This window comes from Falco peregrinus, chromosome 2 (genome assembly GCF_023634155.1).
Source record: "Falco peregrinus isolate bFalPer1 chromosome 2, bFalPer1.pri, whole genome shotgun sequence".
Taxonomy (NCBI): domain Eukaryota; kingdom Metazoa; phylum Chordata; class Aves; order Falconiformes; family Falconidae; genus Falco; species Falco peregrinus.
The window spans coordinates 106,091,196-106,117,908 of record NC_073722.1 but is presented as its reverse complement, the minus strand read 5'-3'; the positions used below and the strand labels follow the sequence as shown (position 1 = coordinate 106,117,908).

The 26,713-nt window shown below is 52.0% G+C and overlaps 3 protein-coding genes across 4 annotated transcripts in view; 1 reads left to right on the top strand and 2 right to left on the bottom strand.

Annotated features, from left to right (window-relative positions):
* Positions 1–1,521, bottom strand: part of RFFL (ring finger and FYVE like domain containing E3 ubiquitin protein ligase) — a 33,916-nt gene extending 32,395 nt beyond the window's left edge. Inside the window, exon 1 of one of the 2 annotated variants that reach the window (XM_055794076.1) lies at positions 1,297–1,521. The gene's annotated coding sequence lies outside the window, so the exon portion shown is untranslated. Of the gene's footprint in view, positions 1–293; positions 449–1,296 lie in introns of those variants that run through there. The other variant, XM_055794074.1, reaches the window with a different exon arrangement.
* A 570-nt stretch (positions 1,522–2,091) lies between these two features.
* RAD51D (RAD51 paralog D) lies at positions 2,092–10,188 on the bottom strand. Its single transcript, XM_005240467.4, has 10 exons — positions 9,843–10,188; positions 8,575–8,636; positions 8,299–8,417; positions 7,463–7,544; positions 7,209–7,343; positions 6,681–6,776; positions 6,404–6,494; positions 5,487–5,557; positions 4,401–4,568; positions 2,092–3,717 (listed from the first exon to the last, which is right to left on the bottom strand). The coding sequence occupies exons 1-10, from the start codon at positions 9,922–9,924 to the stop codon at positions 3,634–3,636; spliced, it is 990 nt and encodes a 329-aa protein (XP_005240524.2). The 5' UTR covers positions 9,925–10,188; the 3' UTR covers positions 2,092–3,633.
* A 3,967-nt stretch (positions 10,189–14,155) lies between these two features.
* Positions 14,156–26,206, top strand: UNC45B (unc-45 myosin chaperone B). Its single transcript, XM_027791065.2, has 19 exons — positions 14,156–14,512; positions 15,304–15,340; positions 15,672–15,847; positions 16,407–16,496; positions 16,973–17,140; positions 18,259–18,427; positions 18,681–18,851; positions 19,681–19,852; positions 20,195–20,495; positions 20,889–20,983; positions 21,654–21,795; positions 22,238–22,378; positions 22,572–22,699; positions 23,165–23,231; positions 23,605–23,718; positions 23,834–23,949; positions 24,317–24,434; positions 24,553–24,708; positions 25,625–26,206. Exons 1-19 carry the CDS (start codon positions 14,312–14,314, stop codon positions 25,889–25,891), a joined length of 2,829 nt encoding a protein of 942 aa, XP_027646866.2. The 5' UTR covers positions 14,156–14,311; the 3' UTR covers positions 25,892–26,206.
* Positions 26,207–26,713: the final 507 nt, after the last annotated feature.

Below are 26,713 nucleotides of genomic sequence, written 5' to 3'. Positions count from 1 at the left end.
CCGGCTCCCCCCTCACGGCCCTGTGCCCCCAAACCCCGGCTCCCCCCTCACAGCCCCTCACCCCCAAACGCCGGCTCCCCCCCTCACGGCCCTGTGCCCCCAAACCCCGGCTCCCCCCTCACGGCCCCTCACTCCCAAACCCCGGCTCCCTCCTCACGGCCCCGCGCCCCCAAACCCCAGCAGCCCCCCCAAGGCCTCACACCCATACACCTCCCCCCACTTAGCAGCCACGGCCCCACCCCCGCCGGCCCTGGCAGCCCCCCCAACCACTGGCAGCACCCCAGCCACCTCACCTGCCTCCTTCGGCAGCCCCGTCCCGGAGGGGGCGGCGGGGCCGGGCCGCGGGCGAACCCCGACCCTCCACTCGGCGCGGCAGCGGCGCTATGGCAACTGCCCACCGCGGCGCCCAGCCACCGAGCGGCCGGCCAGAGCGGCGCCCGGAGAGCAGCGAGCTGCGGCGCAGCGGGCGGCGCGCCCCTGGCGGCGCGGCGGCTTCACTAGCGCCCTCAGCAGGCCGAGAGGGCAGCGCCGCCCGCGGGGGCGCGGCGGCTCCGAGGGCCAACGGTTCGAGACCCGGCCCGGGCAGCGCGGAGCGGAGCTTGCGGAGGTGTCCCATGGGTTTCAGAGGAGTTTCTGCTGGGTGCACAGGTCGTAGCTGCATCGCGTGAGATGCATACATATACATACAGTACACCCATAAACAGATCTATACACACAGCCATATATATGCAGACATGTACACCCCCCATATATAGATACACACACACATATATGCACACGATACGGATAAACACACACTTATATATGTATTTTATGCATATCCAGCTCAAATGAGCCCTCAGTGCCAAAAGGTATCGCCACTGCTTGGGGCGAGGGGTGCCCTGTCTGCCTTGGGACAGGTTGTACCACCTGCTCCAGGCCTTTCCAGCTGTTTTCCAGCTGATTTAGGCACCAGGGAAGAGCAGGGAGAGGGGATGTCCCCTGCATGCTGGCACAGCACCCTTCTTCCAGGGCTGCAGAAGTGCCCGTCTGAGCACAGAGGAGAAAGGCTGAGTTAGGATTTTTAGGTCAGGAACTCCTTTCAGCTTAATTTTACTATGCAAATTCAAATCAGCTTGAGTAAGAAGTCAAGTTTTTCCAGATCAGGTAACAGATTCCCATAGCCTGAACCTTTCTGCTGTCCCCGCAGTGAGCAATAACCAGCACCCACAGCAACACCTTCCTTGCAGCGATGCAGCCAGAAATTCAGGACATCGCTGTCACCCACCCCCTCACCCCCCGCAACTTGCCACCTACCTCAGCAGCCACCCCAGGAGCTGCCACCAGCAGCTCAGCCGTGCCCCGTATCACGCGTCTTCCCCGACCTATCCAGCTGTTTCCCAAGAGGGCACAAAACCTCCTGCAGCTGCAATTAGCTGATTGCCACGGAGAGAAAATCCCCCCAAGCACAGCTATGCCCGAAAGCCTGGGATAGCTGGCCTTGGAGGAGCACAGCCCACACGTCCATCACCTTTCCCTAGTCTCTTCCCATCTGACTGGCACTGTCCCGGTTGAATCACTGTCCCGTGACTGCAAGCCGGTGACTAAGCGCAAGAGCAGTTTCTTTTGTCATTTCCCAGGTACCACAGCAAAGATGCATGCTGGGCGCGTGGCTGGTGGCACACTGAGGCTGGTGGCACACTGAGGCTGGTGCAGGGCTCGAAGCGGGCAGTTCCCCTTCTCCTCCTGCTAGTTTAAGGGAAGGAGACAGCAAGAAAGCCCCCTTGGTTCAAATACAACCAAAGAGGTCTCTGGGTGGCTCTTCCCCTGCTCCACACTCCCCCTTGAGAGCTTTGCTTCCCCTACAGAACCTCAGGGAAAGAGATAAAATAGTAGCCTGTGGTTTTGGTTGGAATTTGTGTGTAGCAGCTCTTGGTTCACAGCTTCAAGAGCCGTAACAAACTACATTTCCTGCTGTAAGGATCAGCCCCACCAGCACAGGTCTCCAGCAGACAGGAAAACCATCCTACTCCTCACCCCAGCCAGCCAGGCTGCAATCCCTGGGGCCAATCCTCCCCTCCCAAGCTTGGAAAACCCAGAAATACAAATAAATACACAACTTTAAAATACATTTATTTATACTGAAAACTGTTTCATGGTACAACTCACATTGCTTTGGCACGTTCCCCTGCCTCGGGCAGGACCTGCTGGGAGCACAGCCTTTCCCACAGCCACGCACACAGGGCTGCGGTGGCTGGGTGGCCACGATGGAGGAGGTAGGACCCCCCCCTGTAAATCACAGCCCTGGGAGCATCAAGAGCTCTCTTTCCCAGGAAGCACGGCTCTGACAGATGTGCAAAATTAAAATCTGTGTTGAGACCTGGCCACTGCCTCCTGGGAAACCAAAACATGCCTTCACATACCCCTTTTCACTGCTTCCTACAGCTGCTTCGCTTCCCTACAGCAGCTATTTGCTCAGGAATAGAGGGCTGTACAGTGTTATGACTACTCTAGAGAAATTAGCACTCAAATTCTGACTGCATCAGACTCCTCTTGGCCCAGCACAGCCTTAGAAGGCTCCAGGAGCTGTACTGATGTATTACTAGTCTAACAAGCACACCCTGATGAGTCCCAGGCCCCACAATCTGCATCCACAGCCTTGGAAGTGCAAGCCATAGCTCAGCTCACCTGCCAGGGAGGGTTCTTATTAAGCAGAGGATGAGGGTGTCTATGACACCTGGGATCAAGAGGAGAGGCCACGCTCCACCCCAGCCTCCCACCTCCTCCCTGGCACTGCACAAGCACCCAGGAGGTTGCCCAGAGCAAGCAAGAGCAGCTGGAAAGCACTGGAGCAAGAGGAGATTATTTTAAACTTCACCACATGCAATTAAGCAGGTCCTTGAGCATCAGACAGGGCCAGCTGATGTCAGTCAGGCTCACCCACCCCAGCTGATCCAGATCATAACCTTCATCAGTTAACAGCAATTCTTTACACAGCACAGCAGTGCCCCAGAAATACCAGCAGCTCCCTGCAGAGCCTGGTGTTACCCTGGGGACAAGGTCAGGTCAAGCATCTGATTATGTCCCAGCTCATCAACAGCCTGTCCCACCCCAGTCCTGCTAGGGACTAAACCTCAAAATTTGAATCAACAGCAGTCACCATGAATTGAATTCCAGCTCTCAACAACTACAGCAGTGTACATCATCTTTTTTTTTTTTATTTTATTTCTGAACCAAGACTACTGTGGGCTGCCCAAGGACGAGCAGAGCTCTAGGACCAGAGGGCAGCGCGTTATGGGGGGGGACAAAAACACCACAATGAGTCATAGGTTTGTGCAGGGGCAGGCCAGCTGGTCCCAAGCCAACACCTTAGGACAGGGCAGGCTCTGCTGTTGTAGACAAGCCTGCAGCAGAGGACAGAACCTGGTTATCATGCTGCCCACACAGCCCAGCCACTGTAGGCAGCATCTGCTGAGGCAAGATCTCCAGGGAACCCCATGCTCATTTTCTCCCTAGTGCAGAACAACAAAAGCTTCTTCATGTTGGTCCTTCCTGGGGCTGCAGGACTCTCAGTCAGTCTGTAAAACTGCACAGTGTGATTGCCAGCTTTTTTTGCAGCTCTCTTGGACCTTGGTATTTGCTTTTCCACCCACATCAGAGCCCCTGTGTGGGTGTCACAGGGCTCAGCTCCTGCACATCACTATTTCCAATATCCAGCTCCACCTGTATCCCCATCGGCTGCAAGGAGAAACAGAGAGGAGCTAAACCTCACACTGCAGGGACTCTGCATCACTCCATCACCTGCCCCAGAGCCGAAATTCCCCAATTACATCCCCTTGAGGATTTCTTTCTGCTGGTGCCCTCATTTTAACTAGGTCTGCTGAACACAGAGATACAAATTGAGAATGCAATTTAGTAAAGAAAGAACATTCTGCTCCGAGATTTCCCCAGACACACTATTATTTAGCACATCCAGCATACATTTCGCTGCCCAGCACACCACCACTTCCAAACCTATTGGATCAGGCAGCAGAGCAGGCTCAGAGCCAGGAGGCTCAGGCAACATAGGCAGGATTGAAGCCAAAGTCACCTCTGCAGGTGTCAAAGCCATTTCCACAGGACTCTCACTGCCCACACGCCATCAGGAGAGCGAGACAAGCACAAGGAACACCATGACCTGGATTGGAAGTGGTGCCGCTCATTTAACATGCCCATAAATACAAGCTCAGGCTGTTGGGAACAGATGTTCCTCCCTTCCACAGCACACAACCAGGCTGCATTGGCTCCTCTCCCATTGCCAAGGGTCACTCAGCAAGGTCTGATCCTGCCCCACCCCCAGCAGAAGCCTCCCTCTGCTCCAAAGCCCGCTCCAGGTCACAGACATGTTCCTCCATTACCAGGGTCTCTCCAGGCAGCCTCACCTGCCGGGGTGACTTTGCCAAGGAAGCCAAGCGCTGCGTGGTGGCTTTCTCCTGGGTGGCTTCTTTGTTCTCCAGCAGCACCCGGGTGCTGGGCACAAAACTCCAGGATCGGCCAAGGGCTGGCTTCAGTTGACTGGTGCTGCTGTCCCTTGTCACCTGGTTAGTCACCTGCAGCACAAACAGGCTTATCAGCACCTGGGAACAGCAGTGCCACTCCGTGCAATGAAATACCGGAGATCACCAGGAGATAATGGCCCGTAGCTACTTTATGAAATTTTGTCTCCATCCTGAGCCCTCCTTTTGGAGGACACACCTATGCCATCCCTTCCAAACATAGCCCACGCAACTGTCCCAGGCACATACTCAGGTAGGAGCTCGCTCCTATCTGCAGGCTGCAGTAACTCCTGGTACTGAAGCCACCTGCAAAGTTCAACTTGGAGGCTCCAAGTGTCCTCCCAGGCTCCCTGTGCCTGTCACTTTATCACTAATCAAAGGGCAGGACTGCCTCGATGCCTCCCCGTGCCAGGTTCAGCAGACCACCATTTTCTCTCGTGGCCTTCCCAGTTCAAACACATTAATTGTGGTCCCAGGAACCTGTCTGGGTGCATTGAAGCAAATGTAATTGCTTGGCCAAGAGCTGGGGAAGGCTAGAGCAGGGCCCCTTCCAGTCCCCAGCTCATTTGGGATGATGCAATCCCCTGCAGTTCCTCCAAGGTAACTGAGCAAGAGGTTACTTAGTAAGCTGGCCTGCCCCTTAAATGAATGGTGTTATATCAAAAATAAATACAAACAACCTTTCAATCTGTCTGTACTTAACTCTACCTTGCTCAATCAAGTGGATGCCTTGTTGGTAGAGGACAGCAATAAAAGCAGGCAGCAAATCAGCCCTGTTCTTGCTCCACACTTGCTGGAGCAAGACATCTGTGGGCTGCAGAGAAGCAGAGTCGGGGACCAGAGCACCATGGGATACAGGCCTCTTACTCATGCTTAGCTGGGAGTGGGGTCCCCCCTCCCAGGGGCTCCCAAAGCCTTGCCAGGGCCATGGCACATGCCAGGACACGAAGGACAAGGCACAGCAGCACTCACCACAACAGCAAGGCTGAACTCCCTGGCCAGAGTCTTCAGCTCCCTAGCCAGCTGCATCATGATGGCCAAACCTGGAGAAGGACAAAGCATTCGGATGCTTCGGCATCAACTCCCAAAGTACATCCTGGAGGCAGGTGACATCTAGGTTTGCACAAGCACTGGATTTAGTCCCAGTGCTGGTGTTCTTGAACACCTTTCAACACATTTCCATTCCCAGCACGCAAATGTACCCATTGTACCAGCACACTCCATCCAGCCAAATGGATGTGGCATGGACAGACCAATCCCCAAGTTGCCCCATCCCCTCCTTTCCCATCTTAAAAGGCAAAAAAACCCTACAAAAGCACCGGTAGCTTCAGACAAAGCTAGTCAGGTTGATTTAACAGGTACAGAACCCATCCCTCCAGCTCACAGCTTCATTTCCTACAGCCCATGACTGCGAGGGGACCCGTGATAGCACTGGCTGCTACCCATGCATGCAAGACCCTCTGGAAGGTGTCTGAGGCGCCTCCTTGACATCTCAGCCAGCCGAAAGCCCCTCACTCCTGGTTTATGGTCCCTTCTGGCAGCATGAGCCTCAGGGGAGCTTTGCAAACTGTGCCAGCGACCACAATGTATCTGTGACACTGTGAGCAGAGGTTTTCATCTGTGGGCAAACAGGCCAGTGCCTCCTCTGTCCCCTGGCCAGGTTTCAGACCACTGGCATGAGCTGGCACAGCCCCAGCCAGGTTGAATTTTTGCTAATAGCACTGCCAGCAGATTCCCCTTTTATTCAGCCGTGAAGGAAAAGCTGGGAGCAGTCGCACCCACATCTGTCCTGCCCCAGCTCCAGGCACAGCACACGTGGGAGGAAAACGCTCTTCAGGATGAGCAGAGAGGTCTGCAACCTCATTGCACATCCTAACGAAGTAGCTCACCCTCTGACTGCTTGCCGCCCAGCAGTGGGTAAATCACAGATGAGACAGAGTCGATCACCACGACCTTGACAGGTCCCATGGAGCTCACGACCTGAAAGAAGGAGGCACCCTGTGCAATGTGGAGTAACGAATCCAGCAGTTCTGGAGGTCGTGAGCTGCACAGAGGCGCAAATATCCTCAGGACAGGGTGATACAGCGTCACTCGTTAGGCACACAAGCCCTTCTGCCCTCCCTGCAGCTCTGGGGAAGGGAGAAAAGCCCAGACCCTCACTCCTACCTGCTGGGAGAGGTGATCCCGCAGCTCCTGCAAGGCACTCAGCACTTCATAGATGTCAAACACACGGACTACCTGGATCCGCTGCAGAGCCTCCAGCTGCAGCACAAAGTGGCATCACCAACAGCCTCGACCCCTCCAGGACTTGTTATATTCCCCCTGCCCCAGCTGCTTCCAGCTCTTTGCATTTATACCATGCCATGGTCCCTTATCTCTTCCACATCTGCCTCTACCCCACAAACACTGTTGTCCCCATTGCACTGACAGAAAAATCAACATGGATTGAGCTCAGGGAGTGGAAGTGATCAACTACAACAAGGCCTCCTCTTCTTCCCAAGAAAAAACCCCAAAGTGCAGTGTCTGTCCCTGAGCACAGCACCCACCGGCCCATGGGAGGAAAAGGCTGGACCCCAAAAAGCCCACAGGGACCAAGGCAGAGCTGGACAGACAACCCATCTCTGGGGGCTGCCTGCAGGCAAGAACCAAGGCAGCGTTAGTGAAAGTGCAGGGACCAGCTTCAGGGGAACTTGCCTGCTCTTCCTCATCCTCTGTCTGGGCTCGAAGCATCTGGTAGACACGGGAGGCGGTGAATCCCCCCGTGGAGTCAAGAAACAGGACGTGTTGCTTGAGGCCAAGAGATACGCTGACCGCAATGCCCAGGCACACCTGGAGAGGCAGGGAACTGGTGTCAGCCAGCCCTCCCAGGTCCCTCTGCTTCATGTGCCTGAAGGCATCATCTCCATCCTACCTGTCCTGTCCCCTCCCCTCTCCTCTGTCTCACTCACCTGCGTCTTCCCACTGCCAGGTGCTCCCATGAGCTCCGTCACTTCCCCCGTGTACAGCCCAGAGTCCAGCAGCTGGTCCAGGCTACAGGTTAAACACATGGTGGGATTATCAACACCCCTTCAGCCAGAATGACAGGGGCATCAGGAAGCGTCTGTTCCCAGGTATTTATCCCTACAGTCCCCTTCCCAAATGCAGACAAGTGCCTCAGGCTCTGCTCCTTCCTTCCCATCTTCCCTCTCTGCATCGCGGGGGCTACAAGAGGATGGTCCTGAGCTGCAGAAGAGCTGTGGTCCTGGGAGCAAGGCCTGAATACCCAGGGTTTCTCTGCGTAGTCACTGTAACAGCCCAGCGAGCAGACAGCAGAAAAGAAGAAACAAGGACAAGCAATGGACTAACTCATTTCTATGCCTGATCTAGACAGTTTGCACCATCATCACTCAATAGTCCTCCCAGATCACAACCCTCATCTCTGCAGCCCTCCAGGGAAAGGTTGAAGGCAGCACGTTGTCTAGTCTAGAAGCGAGACACACCACCACTTCCCAAAGGGTGTGCAGGCTCTCGCAAGGACAGCGGCAACGTCAGTGTCATTCCCTCAAGGGACACAGACCAGCTGGCTCTGCAGCCACAGGACATGAAGAATAATCACCTCTTGCTCACAAAAAGGCAGAGCCAGGCCGGAAGTTTTTAAAACAGCTGCTGGGGATGGTTTGGACACCACTGAGCCTGCTCAGGGCACCAGCACATTGAAATTCAAAGCCTGCGCTGGGCAACCATGGCCTTTCGCAGTAAGCCCAGCCCCGGGCAGACCTGCTGGCTCGCCAGATGATGCACCCACCTTGGGCTCCCAGTCGGCAGGATGGCCGTGGAGCTCTTGAGCTCCTCGTAGAGGTCTGCTCCATTGGCGGGGAAGGCAGAGAACTGGGCCAGAAGCACACGTCTCACTGCAACCAGCACCTGGTGGGCAGAGAAATGTCTGGAAACAGGACTGAGAAAGTCCAGAGCCATCAACGTCTGCTGCAGAAGGTCCCCCCAGGCACACCCAACTGAGCTGTGAGCCAAACAGCTCTGAGCTCCCCAGGTAACATAGCAGGACTCAGGAGCTGCCCTTTACCTTGTAAGACAGGGAACACTTCTGGGCAACGTCCTCGAGGTCTGATGACACAAAGTCTACCACTGCAAATAACACGAGGGACAAGAAGTTCGAAGCCAAAGCTGGACAGACCCCAAGCACCAAAGAGATGACCAGCTTAGACAAAACCTGCCTGCACCAACAGGCAAAACGTCTGTGTCCTCTGCCGACACTTCAAGTGGGCAAGCAGGATGCCTGACCGAATGGAGCACTGGAGTTTTTCCTCTGAGATGGCCCTGCTGCCAGTTGCGAAACAAATAATTTCTTGCAAAACAGATCAGGGAGAGAAGCTGGTAAAAATTCTCTGTTTTGCTCAAGAGCTGCCCAGTGCTGTTTGATAGCTGGGGTGAGCCAAGAGAGTCCCCTCCTGACTGACCCCAGGTGCCAGCCCTGGCCATGCCAGGGAGCGCTAAAGCCACAGGAATGAGAAGAACTAGTGGCCCCATCTCTGCTCCCAGGAACCACTCTCAGGATTAATTTCTTCAGATAGATGTGTATGTTATTGGCTGGGGGGGGAAGAGGCTAAAAAGCAATTCCTATAGGGAAAAACAAGGATTACAACATCCGTGGCTCCAGCATCCACAGGATCCATTTAACAAGAATAAAATGGGGTTTTTCTCAGCTCTAATCCAGTTTCCCAGAGCAAGTAAAGAATCTACCTGAAGTGTTTGCCTTCCCCTCTAAGAGCAGGAGGTGCCCAGGGTGCAGTGTGCCGGGCGGCTGGGCATTTTTCAGAGGGAAAAAATGCACAAACCCTCCCCAAATACCTTTTTAAAAGCTGTAATTGCTTGGCCTTCAGAGAGTCTCTGTAGAGACCCCTACCACATCCTGACACTCTCCTGCTCCTACAGAGAAGCCCTGACCACCCAGGGGTACCCAGTATCCACCCAGGGGTACCCAGGGGACACCCAGCGGGGAGCCCACGGGAGGGGTATCGTGCCACCCCCCTGCCAGGGGGTGGGATGATGCGGGCAAAGAGGCCGGAGCTGCAACCGCCTAGGCTGACAGTGCCCAGCGCATGCATGGAGCCAGCCTGCGCCCCCCGCCCTGCGCCCCCCCGGGGCTCTAAGACCCCCCTCGCCCCCCGGCAGCTCCAGGGCCGCAAGGCAAAGCCAAGAGGCAGGGGATGCTCTCCAGGGGATGCCCCACAGCCCACCCACGCCGTGGCAGCCGGCCCTGCAGGGGACCAGGGCACGATGCCACCCCCGAGGCGCAGGGGCTGCCCCCCGCGCCCCCCCCCGCCCCGTTACCCGTCCGAATGCCGCTGGCCCGGAGGAGCCCGATCATCTCCTCGGTGAGACCGGGGCAGAGCCCAGCCCGTAGGACCACCATGTCCTGCGCCCCTCGACCGGGATGAGAGCGGGGACCTGCGGAGGAGATGGGATGCCCCCTCAGTGCCGCTGTCCCGCCAGGGCCGCCCCCGCCCCCCCGGGGGGGCACACGCTGAGGAGATGCCACCCGGGCTGGGGCTGAGATGGGCGCCGACGGCGAGCGCTGCCCCTCGCCAGGGAGCCCCCGGGGCGGCCCAGCAGACGTGCCCAAGCCCCCTCCGTGGGCTCCCCACGCCGTCCCTTGCGCCCCAAAAGTCCCTCCCCCTATCCCCCTATCCCGCCCCCCCCCCCGGCCCGCTCCCCTTCCCGCTTCCTGCGCGCGGCGGAAGGGCCGGGCGGGGCGCGGGGCTGCGCCCCCCCCCCCGCCCCGGCCGGGGCAACACGGGGGGTACGGGCCTTCGAGACAGCAGCGAATTGATCTTTACGTGCATGTAAAGCAATGGAACAGCAAGTGAAATAAATCGTAAGTGACACAACACAGCAAGAACAGGACGAGATGGGCGATGCACCTAATTGCTGCTACTCGTGGCAGACCATAGTAGTTAAGAAAGGTACATCACCGCCTGCCTTAAGTCATCACCTCCCCTTAATACGTCATCGCCACCTGCCTTAACAAGTCATCGCCTCCCCTTAATACATCCTCGCCGCCTGCCTTAATATCTCATCACTTTCCCATATCACCTCACCACCATCCAGCCCCGCAGGCGCTAGGAGCCCCGGCTGCATCGGGGGCTTGGAGGACCTTTCCCAGCAGTCAGGAGGTCCTGTGCAGCGTGTCCGCTCCTAGGTGAGGTCTCCCCAAAGACAGTCTAGCTTTGATACTGTTGAATAAAGAAGCCCACCCTATTTCAAATGCGGGGACATCTGGTTTCACTCAGATCCCACCGCAGCCTGGCAGGGCTTGGGGGGAAATCAGGGAAGCCCTCCCTATCTGCTGGATTTTCACACCAGTTTGCAAGCAAGGCCACATACCTGGTTTCATAGCTTTGACCACCTGCCTCTAAGCCAGGAAGGATGCACTATACCTTGGCTAACAACTACATTCTGTCTAAGGTACATATTCCAATAACGATCATACATATATTGCTAATGATTAGATGCATACACAAACATAAATATGTATATATAACATTTTGTTGGCAGGTTCATCGAGAGTGCAGCTTTGGATCAGGACCTGTTGCTCAGGCCTCAGTATTTCTCCCCCACCCTGTGCCCAGCAAGGGGCTGTGCCCCCATTCCCTGCCCTGCTCCCCACACTGGGCCCAGCCATGGTCCCCAGTGGAGCTCCCAGTCCTGCCTGATGGGAAGCACGAGCAGTCTCCACCCGGTAGTGCTCTCCACAGCCTCAGCAAACAAAAAAACCTCTCTGGCTGCTAGCACCCAAGGGTGCTTCTAAAAGGGCATGCAGTCAGCTGGGGGCTTGCAGTACAGCCCTACCCTGGGGTAGCACCCAGAAGGACCAGAGCCTGCTCAGGAGCTGCAACAAAGCAAAGGTGAATAAAAGCTCTATAGCAGCCCCCACCAGCTGTCTTTAAATGACCATTAATTAGCACAGGTGCCAGCAATGCCAGGGCTCCAGGCTCTGTAAATAACAGAACCAGAGCCCAAGTTGAGTGAGTTTGGAGGTGTTGCTGCTGGGGAGATTCAAACAAGCTAGTTGAAAAATGGAGCTAGGTTGGCATGGTAGTAGATAGAGGGGAGGCTATTCTCATCTTCTCTCGCAGAGTTCTTTGTATTTCTAAGTCAGGTTTGTTTATCTTTTTTTAAAAGCACAGCTTGTGTTTGGGGTGGCTGGGTAGGCCTGTGGTCCCCTGCAGAGCTGGTGAGGTCTGAGTACCTGCTAGAACAGCTGATGATGTGAATAGAGGAAAAAAACTCTAATTATAAACTCTAATTATAATTTCTGGTGTTATTCTAGAGTTGAAACCGAGCTTTATGCAAACACTAACTGCCCTAAAGTTGTGTTAGGGGTTTGGAGGCATCCCTACCCCAAGGAGAAGGTCTCTAATGCTCTGTTGGAGAAAAGCTCAAGCCCTGGGTGCTGAGCACAGCTATCTCTGCAACCCTGCTATTGCTCTAGAGATGCTGGAGCCTATCCTGGGATTTTCTGGCAGGAAGTTTCCCCATGGACCTTGCCAGTTCCCTGCGTTAGGAGGTGGCTTGCAGCCACGAGGTAAGGTGGAATCCCAGGACTGGGTTTAGTGAAACTCATCTGCTAGTGCTTGCTGTTGGGGTGGCGTGGTGGGAAATGAAGATGCGTGGGGGGGTTCTCTGCCCCCCTGCAGCCGGGGAGAGCTGTGGCCCTGCAAAGGTCTTGCTGCAGCAACCCGGGGGCTGTCCTCCCTGGGACTTGAATTTCTCTAGGAAAAGGGTTTTTTATGCTTTCTCAGCCGAGGCCTGAAGAGGGCCCCCCGCACTAGCTGCTGAGGCTGCCTGCCCTGCCAGCCCCCCCCCGGGGCTCTCGGGGTGCATTAACACATCTGCTCCAGCTGCTGGGGCGCAGGCACAAGGCAGCTCCCGGGGTCCTGGGCGGCTGCTGTCCCTGCTCTGCCATGCAGCCCCCTGTACCCTGCCCAAAAACGCAGGCCAAGGGGAGCGCAGGGCGCTCTTAGCTTTGCCTTGAGCAGTAGCAGCATCAGACACAATTTTATTTTATAACTTAATTTCCTTGAAGTACCTGCAGTGCTGACGCTTGTGGAAATGGAAGTTTTTGTTCTGGATAACTTGAGGAAGGCTGTGCTATGGACAGACACCATGCGTGCTGAACAAGCAAGCTGACCCTTTCCCTATAGCTAAAGCAATGCGGGAAGGGGTTTCTGGTGGGTTAGTTTGTGTGAGTCCAAGAAAAGCCGCTGTGCTGAGTCTGTCCAAGGCAGAGATGGCCTCTGGCACCCTCCGCAGATGTGGTCCTCGTGCCTTGGACCTACCCTCAAGCAGGTAAAGTTGCCGGAGCAGCCTGCGACTGTTGTGTGGGTGATGTGCTGTGAAGGCACCTTCAAATTGCTCTGCGATCACCTCCTGCCCGGACACCAAGGACCAGGCAGTGCTGTCAGTGCAGGACGAATAAACAGGAGACTGACCAGGGCAGTCTGGGGCCAATTCTTGCTGCATAAGATCCATAAGCCACAACAGAGATCACCAGTGCTAAAGATTGCTGATATTTTTTCTCAGCAGCGTCTCAGTGTGGAAGTGTGCTATGGCTCAGTTTTGCAGTGTAAGCCTCGTTGGAGCAACTGAGCTGATGCCCATGCACTCCTCTGTCATTGCCCCATTCCCACCGCCAGTTCCCCCATTGCTTTATAGCTGGGATGCTTGTGGGTACGCTCGGGAAGGCACAGCCTGCATTTTGGGGAGATAAATTGCAAAGCAGAATTCCTGATTGTGACCCCTGAGAAACAGGGGGGTTTGAAAGGCCCAGCTCTTTTGGAGCTCAGTGCTGCTGTGTCTGCTGGCGTTCTTCAAATTGAGTCCCAAGACACTCCTCACAGCAGTGGGCTGGTATGCCCTGGGCATAGCTGTTGGTCTGTGGCTGCCAAGTGAGCGGAGGTGGCAGTGCCAGACGTGAGAGCCCACCCTGCTGAAAATCCCACCCAAAGGCCCTGCAAGGATAAGGTGGTGCTGGCTGCAAGTTTGCTTTCTGTGCCAGTGTGTTCTGGAAGGTGCTGGGTACTGCTGCGGCTGCTGGCATGGGGCTGCTTGTCCCTGAGGCTCAGCTGTCTCGCACTTCCCAAAATAGAATGGGAAAAGGGTCTGAGCACTGCGACAGGGGTCAGCTATCTCAGCCATGGGCTTTTTTTGGCGTGAAACCCCCCCGTTCCTGCCCCCCACACCCTGGGCAGCCCTGTAGGTAGGGGGAAGCTGGGATTTACCCCAGCAGGCAGGCAAGGATCCCCTTTTGCTGCAGGGAGGTGCTGCCCACTTGCATGCAGGTACCCCCACCCTGAGCTGGGCTGGCTGCCCGGGGGCCTGGCTCAGAGCCCTCCCCAGGCACTATATAGCACGAGGAGGGGGACAGGCTGTGGTGACAGGTGATGCTGACAGGCAGCAGGAGCTGCCAGGTCTTGCCCAAACTTGGAGCGGGAGGCGAGCTCTTTCCTGAGCCTCACAGACTCTCCGTGGCACCGACGGACTCCTCTAATTCTTTTTTTTTTTTTTTTTTTTTTTTTTTTGGTTGTTATTGTTTTTCTCCCTTTCATTAACTGACTCCTAAGGATCTATAGCTGTGGGAAAAGCTTCTGAAAAGCCACAGCCTTGAGGAGAGATTTAGGTCTTCGTTTTCAAAACTCTTCAGCCTGGTAAGCTGCTTTCATTAATGTGCGTGTCAGTCTCATGGCAAAACTCAGCTTAGTGGAGTAGGCAGGTGACCCTGGTGACACAGGCCATTGAAAATGCGACACAAACTGATGTTTTTCCTTAAAGCTCTCCAAATGGAGGATCCCGTCCAGCTGAAAGAGGAGGGCAATAAATATTTTCAGGCCAATGACTATGAGAAAGCTGTTCAAAGCTACACTCAAGCCATAAAGCTCAACAAGGACAAGGCGCTGCAGGCGGTGCTGTACAGGAACAGGGCAGCGTGTTTCCTTAAAAAGGTGAGGAAAGCTCCTGGCTGGCCTGGGCAGTGCTCAAGGGGAGAAAGAGCAGGGAGGCAGCCAAGGGTGCTCACCAGCTGTGGATTGCATGGTTTGTCCATGTATTGAATGGGGTGTTTGTGAATTGGTCTGAAATTATTTGTTCTGGGCCTGTCCTGGAGCTGTAATGCTGCTTCCCTGCTTCAGTCCTGATGGGGCCACGGTTCAGCTCAGAGATAGTCCCAATTAATCACTTTGAAGTAAAAGCTTTCGGCAGCCAGCCTGCTCCATGATCGCAGGGGAGCTCTGTAAGCCACAGGTTGGGACGCAGAGGCATTGCTCTTGCTGTCTGTCCCAGCGCAAGAGAAGCAGGCACAGATACTTAGCAAAGTAAAAAGTTATTGGTATCTGTACCAAAATTGCCTCAGCTCCCTGCAGTCAGCTTGTAGCAACCTGCTGTGGGATTTTAGCAGATTGTTTGCGTGTTCCTGAATTTTCACTAATCCAGAAGTGACACCAACCCAGAACAAGCTGCATACAGGCTGCTGTGAGCAACCCCTCTTCCTTCACTGCCCACTATCTGCCACTGCAGCAGCACATGTTGTCTTACCTGCATCACTGACCTTTTCCTCTTCCCTTCCATCAGGGATGAAAAGGTACCTAAGCCCCCATCTTTCCTTTTGTAGGCTGCTGCTGGCTTGGCTGGGGTGTCCTGTTAGGCAGTGGGAACAGGGAGGTGACAATGTGCATCAGCAAGGGGGACATGCTCTGCTATCCCACTGCTAACAAGTCTCTCATTTCTGGTTTAACAGGAGGAATATGCCAAGGCAGCCTCGGACGCATCTAGAGGTAAAGAGGGGGCTGTTTTGGGAAAGAGCTGTGTTTCTGGCTATGCTTGCTCCAGCCTGCTCTCACATCTGATTTTGGGGCATTGTGGTGTTATTTCCTGATGTCCACTAACACCCATGTGAGGCCACAAGGGAATTAATGGAGGGTGTTCAAAAGATGATGTACCAATTTGGTGTGTCAGTGCAATCGGTGCTTATCAGGTACGGATACACTCACGATGTTAATAACTATGTCTCAGGGAGCTGTAGTCACTGTAAAGCAAATCACAGTTTACAAAGGAAATTTCCAAGATGCAAACTCTGATGCCTTGTGTTTTGGGTCACTTTCCCAGCTATTGACATCAACACTTCGGATATCAAAGCCTTGTACCGGCGCAGCCAAGCTCTGGAAAAATTGGGGAAATTGGACCAAGCGTTCAAAGATGTTCAGAAATGTGCCACCATGGAACCCCGCAACAAAAACTTCCAGGAGACCCTGAGGCGGCTAGGGGCTGATATCCAGGAGAAGGTAAATGCTGGGGGGAGCAGTCCTGGGTTCACAGACCAGGTGTGGGAAGTCCTTGCTCTGGGTTGTGCTGAGGGATTGTTGGCCGTACTGGAAACTTACAGCAATGTAGGGGGATAAATAGGCTCCGTTAAGTGGAAGTTCATACTTGATGCATGTAAATCTGAGGATTGGATTGAACAGTTAAATTAAAAAGTGTGGCAGCTCGCTTCTGAGGCTGGCCCAGTCCTGAGTGTCTTTTGGTAAAGTCCTGGCAAGGAACTGGAGCAGCTTTGGGCTGGGTCTGTCAGTTACCACGTTGACTTATCTTCACATTGTAAAGGTAACTGTCCTTGCATGAGTATGTACTGTGAGATCTCAGAAATAATGGTTTAGGCTTGGCTCTGCCCGTGACCTGTCTGAGATGGGTAATCGATGCTGATCGCCAAGAAGTGATGCCTATTTTGATATTTAGCTGAGATTTTCTGTGATTTGAGGGTCTGTGGTGTCCTTGAAGTAATAAAGGAAAACTGTTCCTTGATTTTTCTCCCTTCAATGCTCCATGCACTCTCTGTTGGCACAGCTGCGCATTCAGTTCTCCACGGACTTGCGGGTGCAAAAGATGTTTGAAATCCTGCTGGATGAGAACAGTGAGAAAGAAAAGCGAGAAAAGGTGAGGAAACTGTCTTGGACTTGACAAAATTGCTGTGTAATGTCAGAGGCTGCACCGAGGAGCTGTGTTCCCTTCCCCACCTCCCCTGAATGGGGGGTGAGGTGAGGGGCTGGGAGATGGACTGCACTCAGAGAGACAACCAAGAGGGGAAATGTCCCAAGGAGGCATTGCCCCTGTGCTGAGGGAAGGTGGACCAACCTTCCAAAATACCAAAGGTGGGATCAGACTGCATTTCTGCTCAGGCCCATCTCTGCCACCTTCCCCATGTTTCCCTCCAAGCAGTGACCCACTTCTGGGCAGAGCAGAGCTGATCCCCAGATCCAGCTGGAGAAACTGTCTGGTGGTGTTTGAGCTGGTCTCCTGAATCTGCCAGGGGATGGCCACCCCCCAGCTCCCCCCGGGACATCCCAGAGGTGTTCTGGAGGCTGCTAGCGGGGCTGTGCCACTGACCTCTGCTTCTTCTGCCTCCCACCCAGGCTGCAAACAACCTCATAGTCCTGGGGCGGGAGGAAGCAGGTGCCGAGAGGATTTTCCAGAACAACGGGGTCAGCTTGCTGCTACAGCTGATAGAAACCAAAAATCCTGAGCTGATCCTGGCAGCTGTGAGGACACTTTCGGGAATGTGCACAGGACATAAGGCTCGGGTAAGCAACAGGGTACTCAGGACCTTCATTGCTGTGGCTCTGCACCTGGGGGAGTGGAAAATGGCAATAGTTCATGATGCTTGTGAGCAGTGGGGAAAAATTAAATCCTACAAATAAAATTTTAAATCTGGGGGGGAAAAAACATACAAATAAGTAAGTGGGGTTAACACTCTTGAAAATGCCCCTGTTACTGTGCTCCTGATCTCTGGGGTCAAAGCTGGTTGTGTTCCCTACAGTGCCTTCACATGTGTTGGTGAAGTAAAACTTGTGATGAGTTGTTGCCACGTGAGTTGTGGTGAGCACAGCTGGGTCAAATCCATGTCCTTCATCACAGGTTTCAGAAAAACCACAAAAAATTAACTTTGGGAAGGCTTTGTCTGAGGCTTAGATGAAGGAAAGCAGGGAGGATCTACAGGGAAGTTAAGATTCCTGGGAAGAGTCCTAAGGCAACTCCCAGGGGTCTGAGCCAGCTAAACTTTACACCAAACTAGTTTTCATATAGTGTAAAACAGCTCATAAGAAGCCATGTCTGTGTATCATGACCGGAAGCAGGAGATGGACATGTGCAAAATGAATATGCATATCAGTGTAATGGCGCAAAGGAGTGGGGGGAACTGCAACACAATGAAAATCAAATCTACTGCATAAAAATCCAGTACAGTGGAGACCTATTTTCTTTTTCTGTTGTCACACGCAAAAAGGCTGCTCTGGCAACCCTGCTAGGTCCGCGTGTTTCTGAACATGCCTCCCCTGAATTACTGATGTGCTGCCATGCACGGAACAGGCTGTGTGGTAACGCTGGGTTTGTTCACAGCCAGGATGGGCTTCTTGCACCAAACAGGCTCTTTGCTAACATGCTTGCAGGAAAGCCTCTTCCAAACCCAGCTGTGCTCTTCCCAGCAATCCTCGTTGGAAACAGTCTGTTGCATTGCTGGCAACTCTAGATGTTAGGAGTTGTCATATTATCAATGAAAATAAGGATGAAAAGCAAAACTGCCTTGTACTGACTCAGGACTCGCCCAGGAAAACAGTTTCTTTGTACAAGCCTGACCTTCCTCAGGCGCAGGCAGAAACGGCCTTTGCTAACGGCTGCCTTGCTCTCTTCTTTCTGGGGCCAGGCCACTGCCATTCTCCACTACCTGGGCATTGACAACATTTGTATGTGGATGTCAGTAGACAATGAAGAAATCTCCCTGGCTGTCTGCAACCTCCTGCAGACCATCACTGACTGCTTGCTGGGCCAGGGGAAAGAGGAGCATCACGGGAAGGAGGAGGCTGTAGTGCTAGGTAATGGTCCTTCGGTCTCGCTGGAGGAGAATCGGGATGAGCAGGGAGGGCTCTGCTCCTTGTTCGTTGGTGAAGTGGGGACTTCACCTTCAGCTGTCCAGGATGACAACCTGCACACAGCTCTTACCCTCGTGGTGTTAATTGAAATACCTATGTTCCAGCCATGCAATGGCTTTGAATGGTTTTCACTGTGTTTACTTGCTTTTGAAGGTGATTTCTTGTAACTGCCTGCCACTGTCTTGCTTCTGTGTAGATACCAAGAAAGATGTGAGGATGATCACAATGCGTTTGCTGGATATGCTGGTCAGTAAGCAAGTATCTGGGCAAGGGCGAGACCGAGCTCTTAACCTCCTCAACAAGAATATACCGAGGAAGGACCTGAATGACCAAGACAACAGCCGGACCATCTTTGTCATAGACAATGGTGAGTCCTTCCCCTCCACCCTGTTCTGGTCTGGGAGCTGTGGAGCTGTGTACTCTTGCCTGAATGCCCGTAGAACTGGTCCTTTCTATAACATAAATCCTCTCTGGCTTTTTTTTGGTGCATACAAGCCTGGAGTGAAGTTAGACTTATTAGCAGAAACAGTATTAAGATTAAGAGAAAAACCCCTGTGTATGAGAACAAGGACTTTCCAGTTTCTAAAGGGCAGACTTAACTTCTCTGGTTAGTTTATTCCAGTGTGTTTGCTAATGCTGGGAGGATTTGGCTTGGAGAAATTGTCTAGCTTAGTGGCAGATGAGCACCTGCTGAGCCTGCTGGATACTTAAACTGGTCCCTTCTAAAACTGGAAGGGGGTGAGGAATTTGTAGAGTGTGTTTTTATACTAATTCCAATGCGTATGTGTGTTACCATTTTGGTGGAAATTATTTAATAACACTTTAGCAACAGAAAGTTTAAGACATCCAGAATCACTCGGAAGTTGCTGACTTTTCCTCAGTCAGAGCCTCCAGCCTTGGAGTTCAGTAGGTTTAATGCCTCCTGACAAAAATAACTGATCCAGCCAGGGACCAAATGCACAGTTTTGCTTCTCTGAGAGCTGGATAAAAGCCTGACGCTGCAAACCTGTAATCCCACCAGCAGAAGCTCCTCACCATTAAATATCTGAGTGTCGTCTTTGTTTAAAGCTTATGTGATTAGGCTGCAAAGTAATTGAAAACCTTGCAAGCTGGCTATTTCACTGCAAGAAATCAACAAATGGTATCTTGAGTTTTGTACAGACCCTCTGCCCTCTGTATTGCTCCATTGTTTCCAGGCTTAAAAAAGATACTGAAAGTGGTGGGCCAGATTCCTGAGATGCCTGACTGCCTGCCGCTGACAGAGAACACCCAGCTGACTGCCTCTGTCCTCCTAAATAAACTCTATGATGACCTGCGCTGCGACCCAGAGCGTGACAACTACCGGGTGATCTGCGAGGAGTACATCAAGTGAGTCAGGGCTGGCTTAGTGGGGCTGAGCTGGCCCAGAGGCACAGGAGCAGGAGGTCCTAAGGATGAGATCAGGCACTTGCAATCCACTTAGAGGCCAAACTGAGGCCCTGGGAGATAATGATTTGCTTGAGATCCTGCTGGGATCCTCAGGTTTTACCCCTATCTGCTGGGTCACAGCCTTTGCAGGAATTTGGGCTCAGCTGTGTCCCAGATAACTACATATTTCAGTAGTGGAGCTCAGTTTCCAGTCTGAGGGAGGATGTTCCCTGCCCAAGGGAATGAGAACTGTAAGCAACTACTTACATAACTACAACATGCTACTCCCTCTGTTCCATGCAGGAGCAAAGTTGACCCACAGAACATGGATAAGACACTCCATGCCATCCAGATGGTGTCTGGAATTCTGCAAGGGCCCTTTGACTTAGGCAACAAGCTGCTTGGCATGAAGGGAGTCATGGAGATGATGGTTGCCCTGTGTGGTTCCGAGAGGGAGATTGACCAGCTGGTGGCTGTGGAAGCCCTTATCCATGCCTCCACCAAGCTGAGCCGGGCCTCCTTCATCATCTCCAATGGGGTGACGCTCCTGAAGGAGATCTACAAGAAGACCAAGAATGAGAAGATCAAAATCCGAGCCCTGGTGGTAAGGATGGCAGTCCTTGTCTCTATTGCCCACCACAGCCACCAGCTTAACCCCAGGCTTCGGACAGAGGGAGGTCCTGGGAACATGGTGGGCTCACTCACCTCGGCTGGGGAATGGTTTATGGTGCTTTCCCCCACAAGGAAGGGGGACATGGCAGACCAGGACAGTACATGGATTATCGGTACCTTTTGAAGGCAAAACTGGTTAATCTTCCATTAAAGACACCCAGCAAGAGCACAAAACCTCACCTTGCTGTGCTTCAAGCTGAACATCTACTGGGTATTACCCTCTTTGTTAGAACTGACTTCAACATTTAGGTATGGGATTAGGCTGTTTTAGGGCAGCAATACTAAAGGATTAATGAACCTGGTGTATCCTCTACATCCTTCTCAGGGTCTCTGCAAGCTGGGCTCGGCGGGAGGTACAGATTATGGACTGCGGCAGTTTGCTGAGGGGTCCACGGAGAAGTTAGCCAAACAGTGCCGAAAGTGAGTGATTTTACTTTTTATCTTCTGTTGTTCTATACTTTGCAAAATACAATATGTACCTTTCTCAAGAGATCCTGCCCACACATTGCCTTCATTTACTGTTGCTGCCTGACAGCTGGCAGTGTCCCCAGAGCCATTGCACCGGGACCTGGAGCTCTTCTGTGCCTAAAGCAACCATATGTTCCTCCTGCCTCAATATCCAGATAAGCCTTCTTCCCTCGCTTCTCATGTGAGACACCAGACATGGTGCCTCCCTCTTTGCCAGAACTGGTACAGCCTTATCAAGCGCATCTACAATACGTGCAAGTACCTTTTGAAGGTGAATTTACCAGCTGGACTAACAAAGGAGATGGGATGAAGTTAGGAAGTGACTGAATGGGTGATCATTGTCCTGGGTAGCAGGGCATCACTTGTTTCATGTGATGGTGAAGGCAGAGCAGTGCTGAGTAGCTGTCCCGGTCTGTCTTCCCCTGCAGCATTTAGATCCCTCAAGTTGGGCCATGGGAGGAAAGTCATGTCTTAAGCGAAGCATCCACGGTCTTTAGGAACTGCAGCAGAACCTGAGGATGTGTTTGGGCCTGAAACAGTCTCAATATCTGTTTTTCCTCTCTCTTAGAGAAATTACTCCTGGCTCCCAAGATAGAAACGTGGATGTTTTTCTCTCTTCTAGATGGTTGTGCAACACCAGCATTGATGCCCGCACCAGGAAATGGGCTGTGGAAGGGCTGGCGTATCTAACCCTCGATGCAGATGTGAAAGATGACTTTGTTGAAGATGAGCCAGCCCTGCAAGCTATGTTTGAATTAGCCAAGGTCTATCTCCTTACTTTGTTCCCTTATTCCTCTGGTAGCATCAAGTGCTCCCAGCTCTCCAGCCCAACACTGTTTCCTCAGGCAGGAGGAGCTGTGACCCCAACCCCTCACTTCTAGTTTAGCAAAATTTCAGTTTTGCCCGTGCCATGGAGACACCTCAAGGTTGTTATCATCCTGCTCTTCTCCCAAGGCTGAAGAAGGTTGCTCTTACCTTTACTATCAGCAATTGCATGAAAACCAAAGGCATCAAGGTGTTGTAGCATCTGATGATGTCAGCCAGTCTGATTGTAAACTTTTGTTTTTCCCTGCCCTGGGCTGTAAAGCTGGGGATAAGCCTAAGAACACTTCAGCTAGTGCAGACCACCACGATGGCAGTCCTAAGGAGCCTGCTTCCCTGCTGTGTCATCCTCACCCTCATATAAGCTTTTATTTTTCTGTGCAGGCAAGTGACAAGACTATCTTGTATTCTGTGGCTTCTGCACTGGTGAACTGTACCAACAGCTATGATACCAAGGAGCTGGTCCCAGAGCTGGTGCAACTGGCAAAATTCTCCAAGCAGCACGTGCCTGAGGAGCATCCGAAGGTAGGCTGTCCATGGCTGGGGAGCTGGGAGGAGATGCTCACATCTGAAGACTTTCTTTAGTGCATTCGTTGTCACAGACCTCAGCTCTCCTGTCTCCAAGGATGAAATGGCTTCGCTGTCCCACCAGGCTCAGCTGTAGTGAGCAGGGTGACAGCTGTCAAGGGGCTAATCCCTTTCTAATGTCCCCCCTCAGGACAAGAAGGATTTTGTGGTGAAGCGGGTGAAGCGGTTGCTGAAAGCCGGTGTAGTCTCTGCCTTGGCCTGCATGGTGAAGGCGGACAGTGCCATCCTGACGGACCAGAGCAAGGAGCTCATCGCCAGGTGTTTCCATTGCTGTTGTGGGAGCTGGGAGTGCTGGCCAGCCCCTGTGCCACTGAGATGGGTGCCTGGGCTGGCCCCCTGCTTTGTGGGGTGGTGCATTCCCCCTGTGGGGGAGGGATGAAAGGGAGATGGAGAAAAGATTTAAACCCAAAGTTTCTTTCTTAAGCAATGTCATAAAAATCCATGTTCTGACCTTGAAACTAGCTTGCAGGGCTGCCTTGCCAGGATGCATTTCAAATTTCTAGTCCTCTACTGGGTTTGGCTGGAATAGACTTCATCTTACAGGTCTGGAAACTTCTTACTGTGCCATTAGTTTCTTCCTCTGAGAGTGCCATGGGCACTGGGTTAAACATCTGTAATTTACCTGGTGGATCAGGCAGCCCTGCAAAACCTTAGTTCCATGAGGGATGCTGGCTATTGCTTTCCCACGTGGCTGTTTCACTAAGTGATGCTGTGCTTCCGCAGGGTGTTTCTTGCCTTGTGTGAAGACCCCAAGGACCGTGGGACCATTGTTGCTCAAGGTGGTGGAAAGGTGATTACTTTTATGTTTGCAGCCCAACCTGATGGGCAGTTAACGTCTGCTGGGAGCCTGCGATGTGTCTGCAGTGAGGGAAGGTGACAGAAAAGCGTGAGCTGCCTTGGTAGCCCCTGGGGCCCACACTGATACTCCAGTGCTGTCTCTGCAACCCCCCAAAGAGGAGACAACCTTGGAACAACTGTGTGTGAGCTACAGGCTCTGGCGTAGTGCCTACTTGAGAATAAAAGCAAAGCATCACTGTGGGCTACAGTCCAGACCCATTTCTTCAACAGACACATCCTTAGGATATTTTTAACTTATTTTAGTATATTAAGGCAATCCTGTAAATCTCCTCAGAAGCACTGAATGCTTTCCTATGTGTTACTAGGCCCTGATACCTCTGGCTGTGGAAGGCACAGAAGTTGGCAAGATAAAGGCTTCTCATGCTCTGGCAAAAATTGCTGCTATCTCCAATCCAGACATAGCATTCCCAGGGGAGAGGGTAAGCTTGGAAAAAAAAAACCCAAAACAACCCAACCCAAACATAATTCCTTTAGCAAATGAAAATTGCCAGGATCTGAGAGCTGGGAAAGCGGTGACATGCCTTCTCTTTTTAGGTATACGAGGTGGTGAGACCCCTTGTCAGCCTGCTGAACACGGAGAGAGACGGCCTCCAGAATTACGAAGCTCTGTTAGGTCTCACTAACTTTTCAGGAAGAAGTGATAAACTTCGGTGAGTTTAACTGCTTTTTGACCTTCTTTCTTCCCCAGGAGTGGATGTGAATTTCAGTTCAACACTTTTCTAGTGGGACTATGGAGACTGGTCAGTTTGAGCAATGTTTGGCAGAGCTACAAAAGATCTCAGAACTAAAAGATTAATAAGATAGCTAGGAAGAGGAGAGTGGCACGTTTTCTTCTAGAAAGAGGAAAGATGTGAACCTAATCTACATTAGACAGGGAATGAACCAGATGTCCACAGCACTGGAGTTCATGACACTGATTTGTTTCAAGTCCTTCCCTGTCTGCAGTTAATATTGCGTCTGTTGGTTATTGCTTGTCCCATGACATGTCCCATTTTAATTGACTGCTCTTCCACACAGGATGAAGATCGTCAAAGAGAGGGCTCTGCCAGATATTGAAAACTATATGTTTGAGAATCACGACCAAATACGACAGGCAGCCACAGAGTGCATGTGCAACCTGGTGGTCAACAAGGAGGTAACTTACTGGGCATCTCAAACTTGAGTGCACATGCCGGTTCATGAGCCCCTGGGATGAGGTGTTCCTCAATGTGTTATCTCTGGGTATCATGGAGGTGTTTTGTTTTTTTTTTTAGGTTCAAGAGCGGTTTGTGGCTGATGGAAATGACCGGCTGAAGTTGGTAGTGTTACTGTGTGGTGAGGATGATGAGAAACTCCAGGTTGCGGCATCAGGAGCCCTGGCCATGCTTACAGCAGCACAAAAAAAACTCTGCTCCAAGATGACTGAAGTGGTAAGATCATAAGTCTTATGTTTATATACGTCTTATACGTCTAAGATTATGTAGACATACCCTTGAAGGGACATGGCTCCATCATGAAAATGCCTCTCAAAAGGAAGATGTAGTCTACCAGTTTGATAGTGAGGAACTCTATGAAGTTGAGACCTGGGTGTGCACGCCTCTAGCCTGTCCCTGCACAAAGTAAACTAGACTTCACCTCAGAGCTGAAACATTTCTGCATGGCCATTCCTCAAGCTAAGTCCAGGATGCTAACTGTCAAGCAAGGTTAGGAATGCAGAATATTATTCTATAGGCCCCTAAAGCTTTTGAGAAATGACCTGAAATACAAACCTTGTTTCACTCAGAAGTGAGAAGGGCTTGATAGATACCTACCGAGCTTTACAGACCCCAAACCACCTGTTTCCTGCACAGATCTGTAGGTCCTGAGGTGGGAGACCCTGCGTAACTGAGTATCTGTGAAGAGCTGTGGTTGAGAACTCATGAAACCTGTTGTGTTGGACACTGGGGCTTGTTAGAATAAAAATGATTCCTCCAGCCAAAGGAGGGGCTCAGCAAGATCAACTGGGGGAGTGGGTGGTCTGCTTTTGGTCATGTCAGCTGCGTCAACACTCTGAGCATATTCTTTGCACAGAGATTATTATAAAGCAGCCTAAACATGAAAGTTGTTTCATGTGGTGCTAGTGCCATGAAAGCTTCTGACTTCAGTGTAAAAAAAAAAAAAAAAAAAAAAAGTTTCAAAATTTGGAGTCAGGTTTCCTTAGTTAAAGACTCAAATAGCCATACATGACAGGAGTACTGAAGACGTGAGTCCCTGCACTTCCTTTTGCTGAGAAATGCCATGCCAAACTCACGTTTTTGGTTGAAGTATTCTTCAGATCAACATTAATGATCTTTTTCTCCCTTGAAGACCACCCAGTGGCTTGAAATCCTGCAGAGGCTCTGCTTGCATGATAACATGGAAGTACAGCACCGAGGGCTGGTCATCGCTTTCAACTTAATCAGTGCTGACAAAGAGCTAGCGATGAAGATGGTGAAGACTGAGCTCCTGGAGATCCTGACGTATGTCGGCAAGCAAGAAGATGACCCCAAGAAGCAGCACATCATTAATGTAGCACGTGATTGCCTCACAAAGTGCATGGATTATGGGCTGATCAAACCTCTCTCTCGGGCATGAGGAAATGAAAAGCACCAAAAAAAGGCTGAATGTGGGGAAAAAATGCTACCAAGAAATGTGGAAAAGTGAGAGCTATGAGGAAAATCTAGTGCCGTTGTCAAGGCATGGAATAGTTTAGGGACAACTTTGGAGGACCAGAAACTCTATAAGGAAAGGGGGGACGATGGCCTGGGAAATTTGGAAAGTGTCCATCTGAGTAATCCCCAGATGGCATAAACCCTTTCTCAACCCTCATTCAGCTGATAATGCTGAAAGCTTCAAGGCCCAGTTGTAAAAGAGTCCATTGTGTTGGAAATGTGCCAGGGGCTGTTGGAAGGGAACTTGCTGGTGAAATCCACAGATTTCAGCTCAGTCAACAGTGAAGCAGGAAGGGTTAAATGCCTTCTATTCTGTAGTCAGAAAACAGATTGGGATTTAGCTGTGTGCTTCTTAATTTTTGTTCATTTATGGTATTTTTAAACAGCCTTAAGTGGTGTGCCAAAGTGTTAGGATGGTGGATGAGCTCTTAATAAATTTACTACTTTGTTCCATGTGGAATTCCTGTTCTGCTTTTATCAAGCAAATGGAGAATCAAAGGCAACTCCCACTGCCACCTTGCATCACATCCAGGAAGCTGGAGTAACCCGGGCTGAGTTTTCACCACTTACAAACTGTCCAGTGCTGCTGAAATGAACAGGCCAAGTCACCATGAAAGGCTCTACGAGGAGGTGGCACTAACGAGTTAACAAAGCACAGCATTTGGCTCGGCAGGGAGTGCTGAATATATTCGTTTATGGACCAAGCAGAATGAGAAGCAAACACAGGGCCATCACATTAGATTTT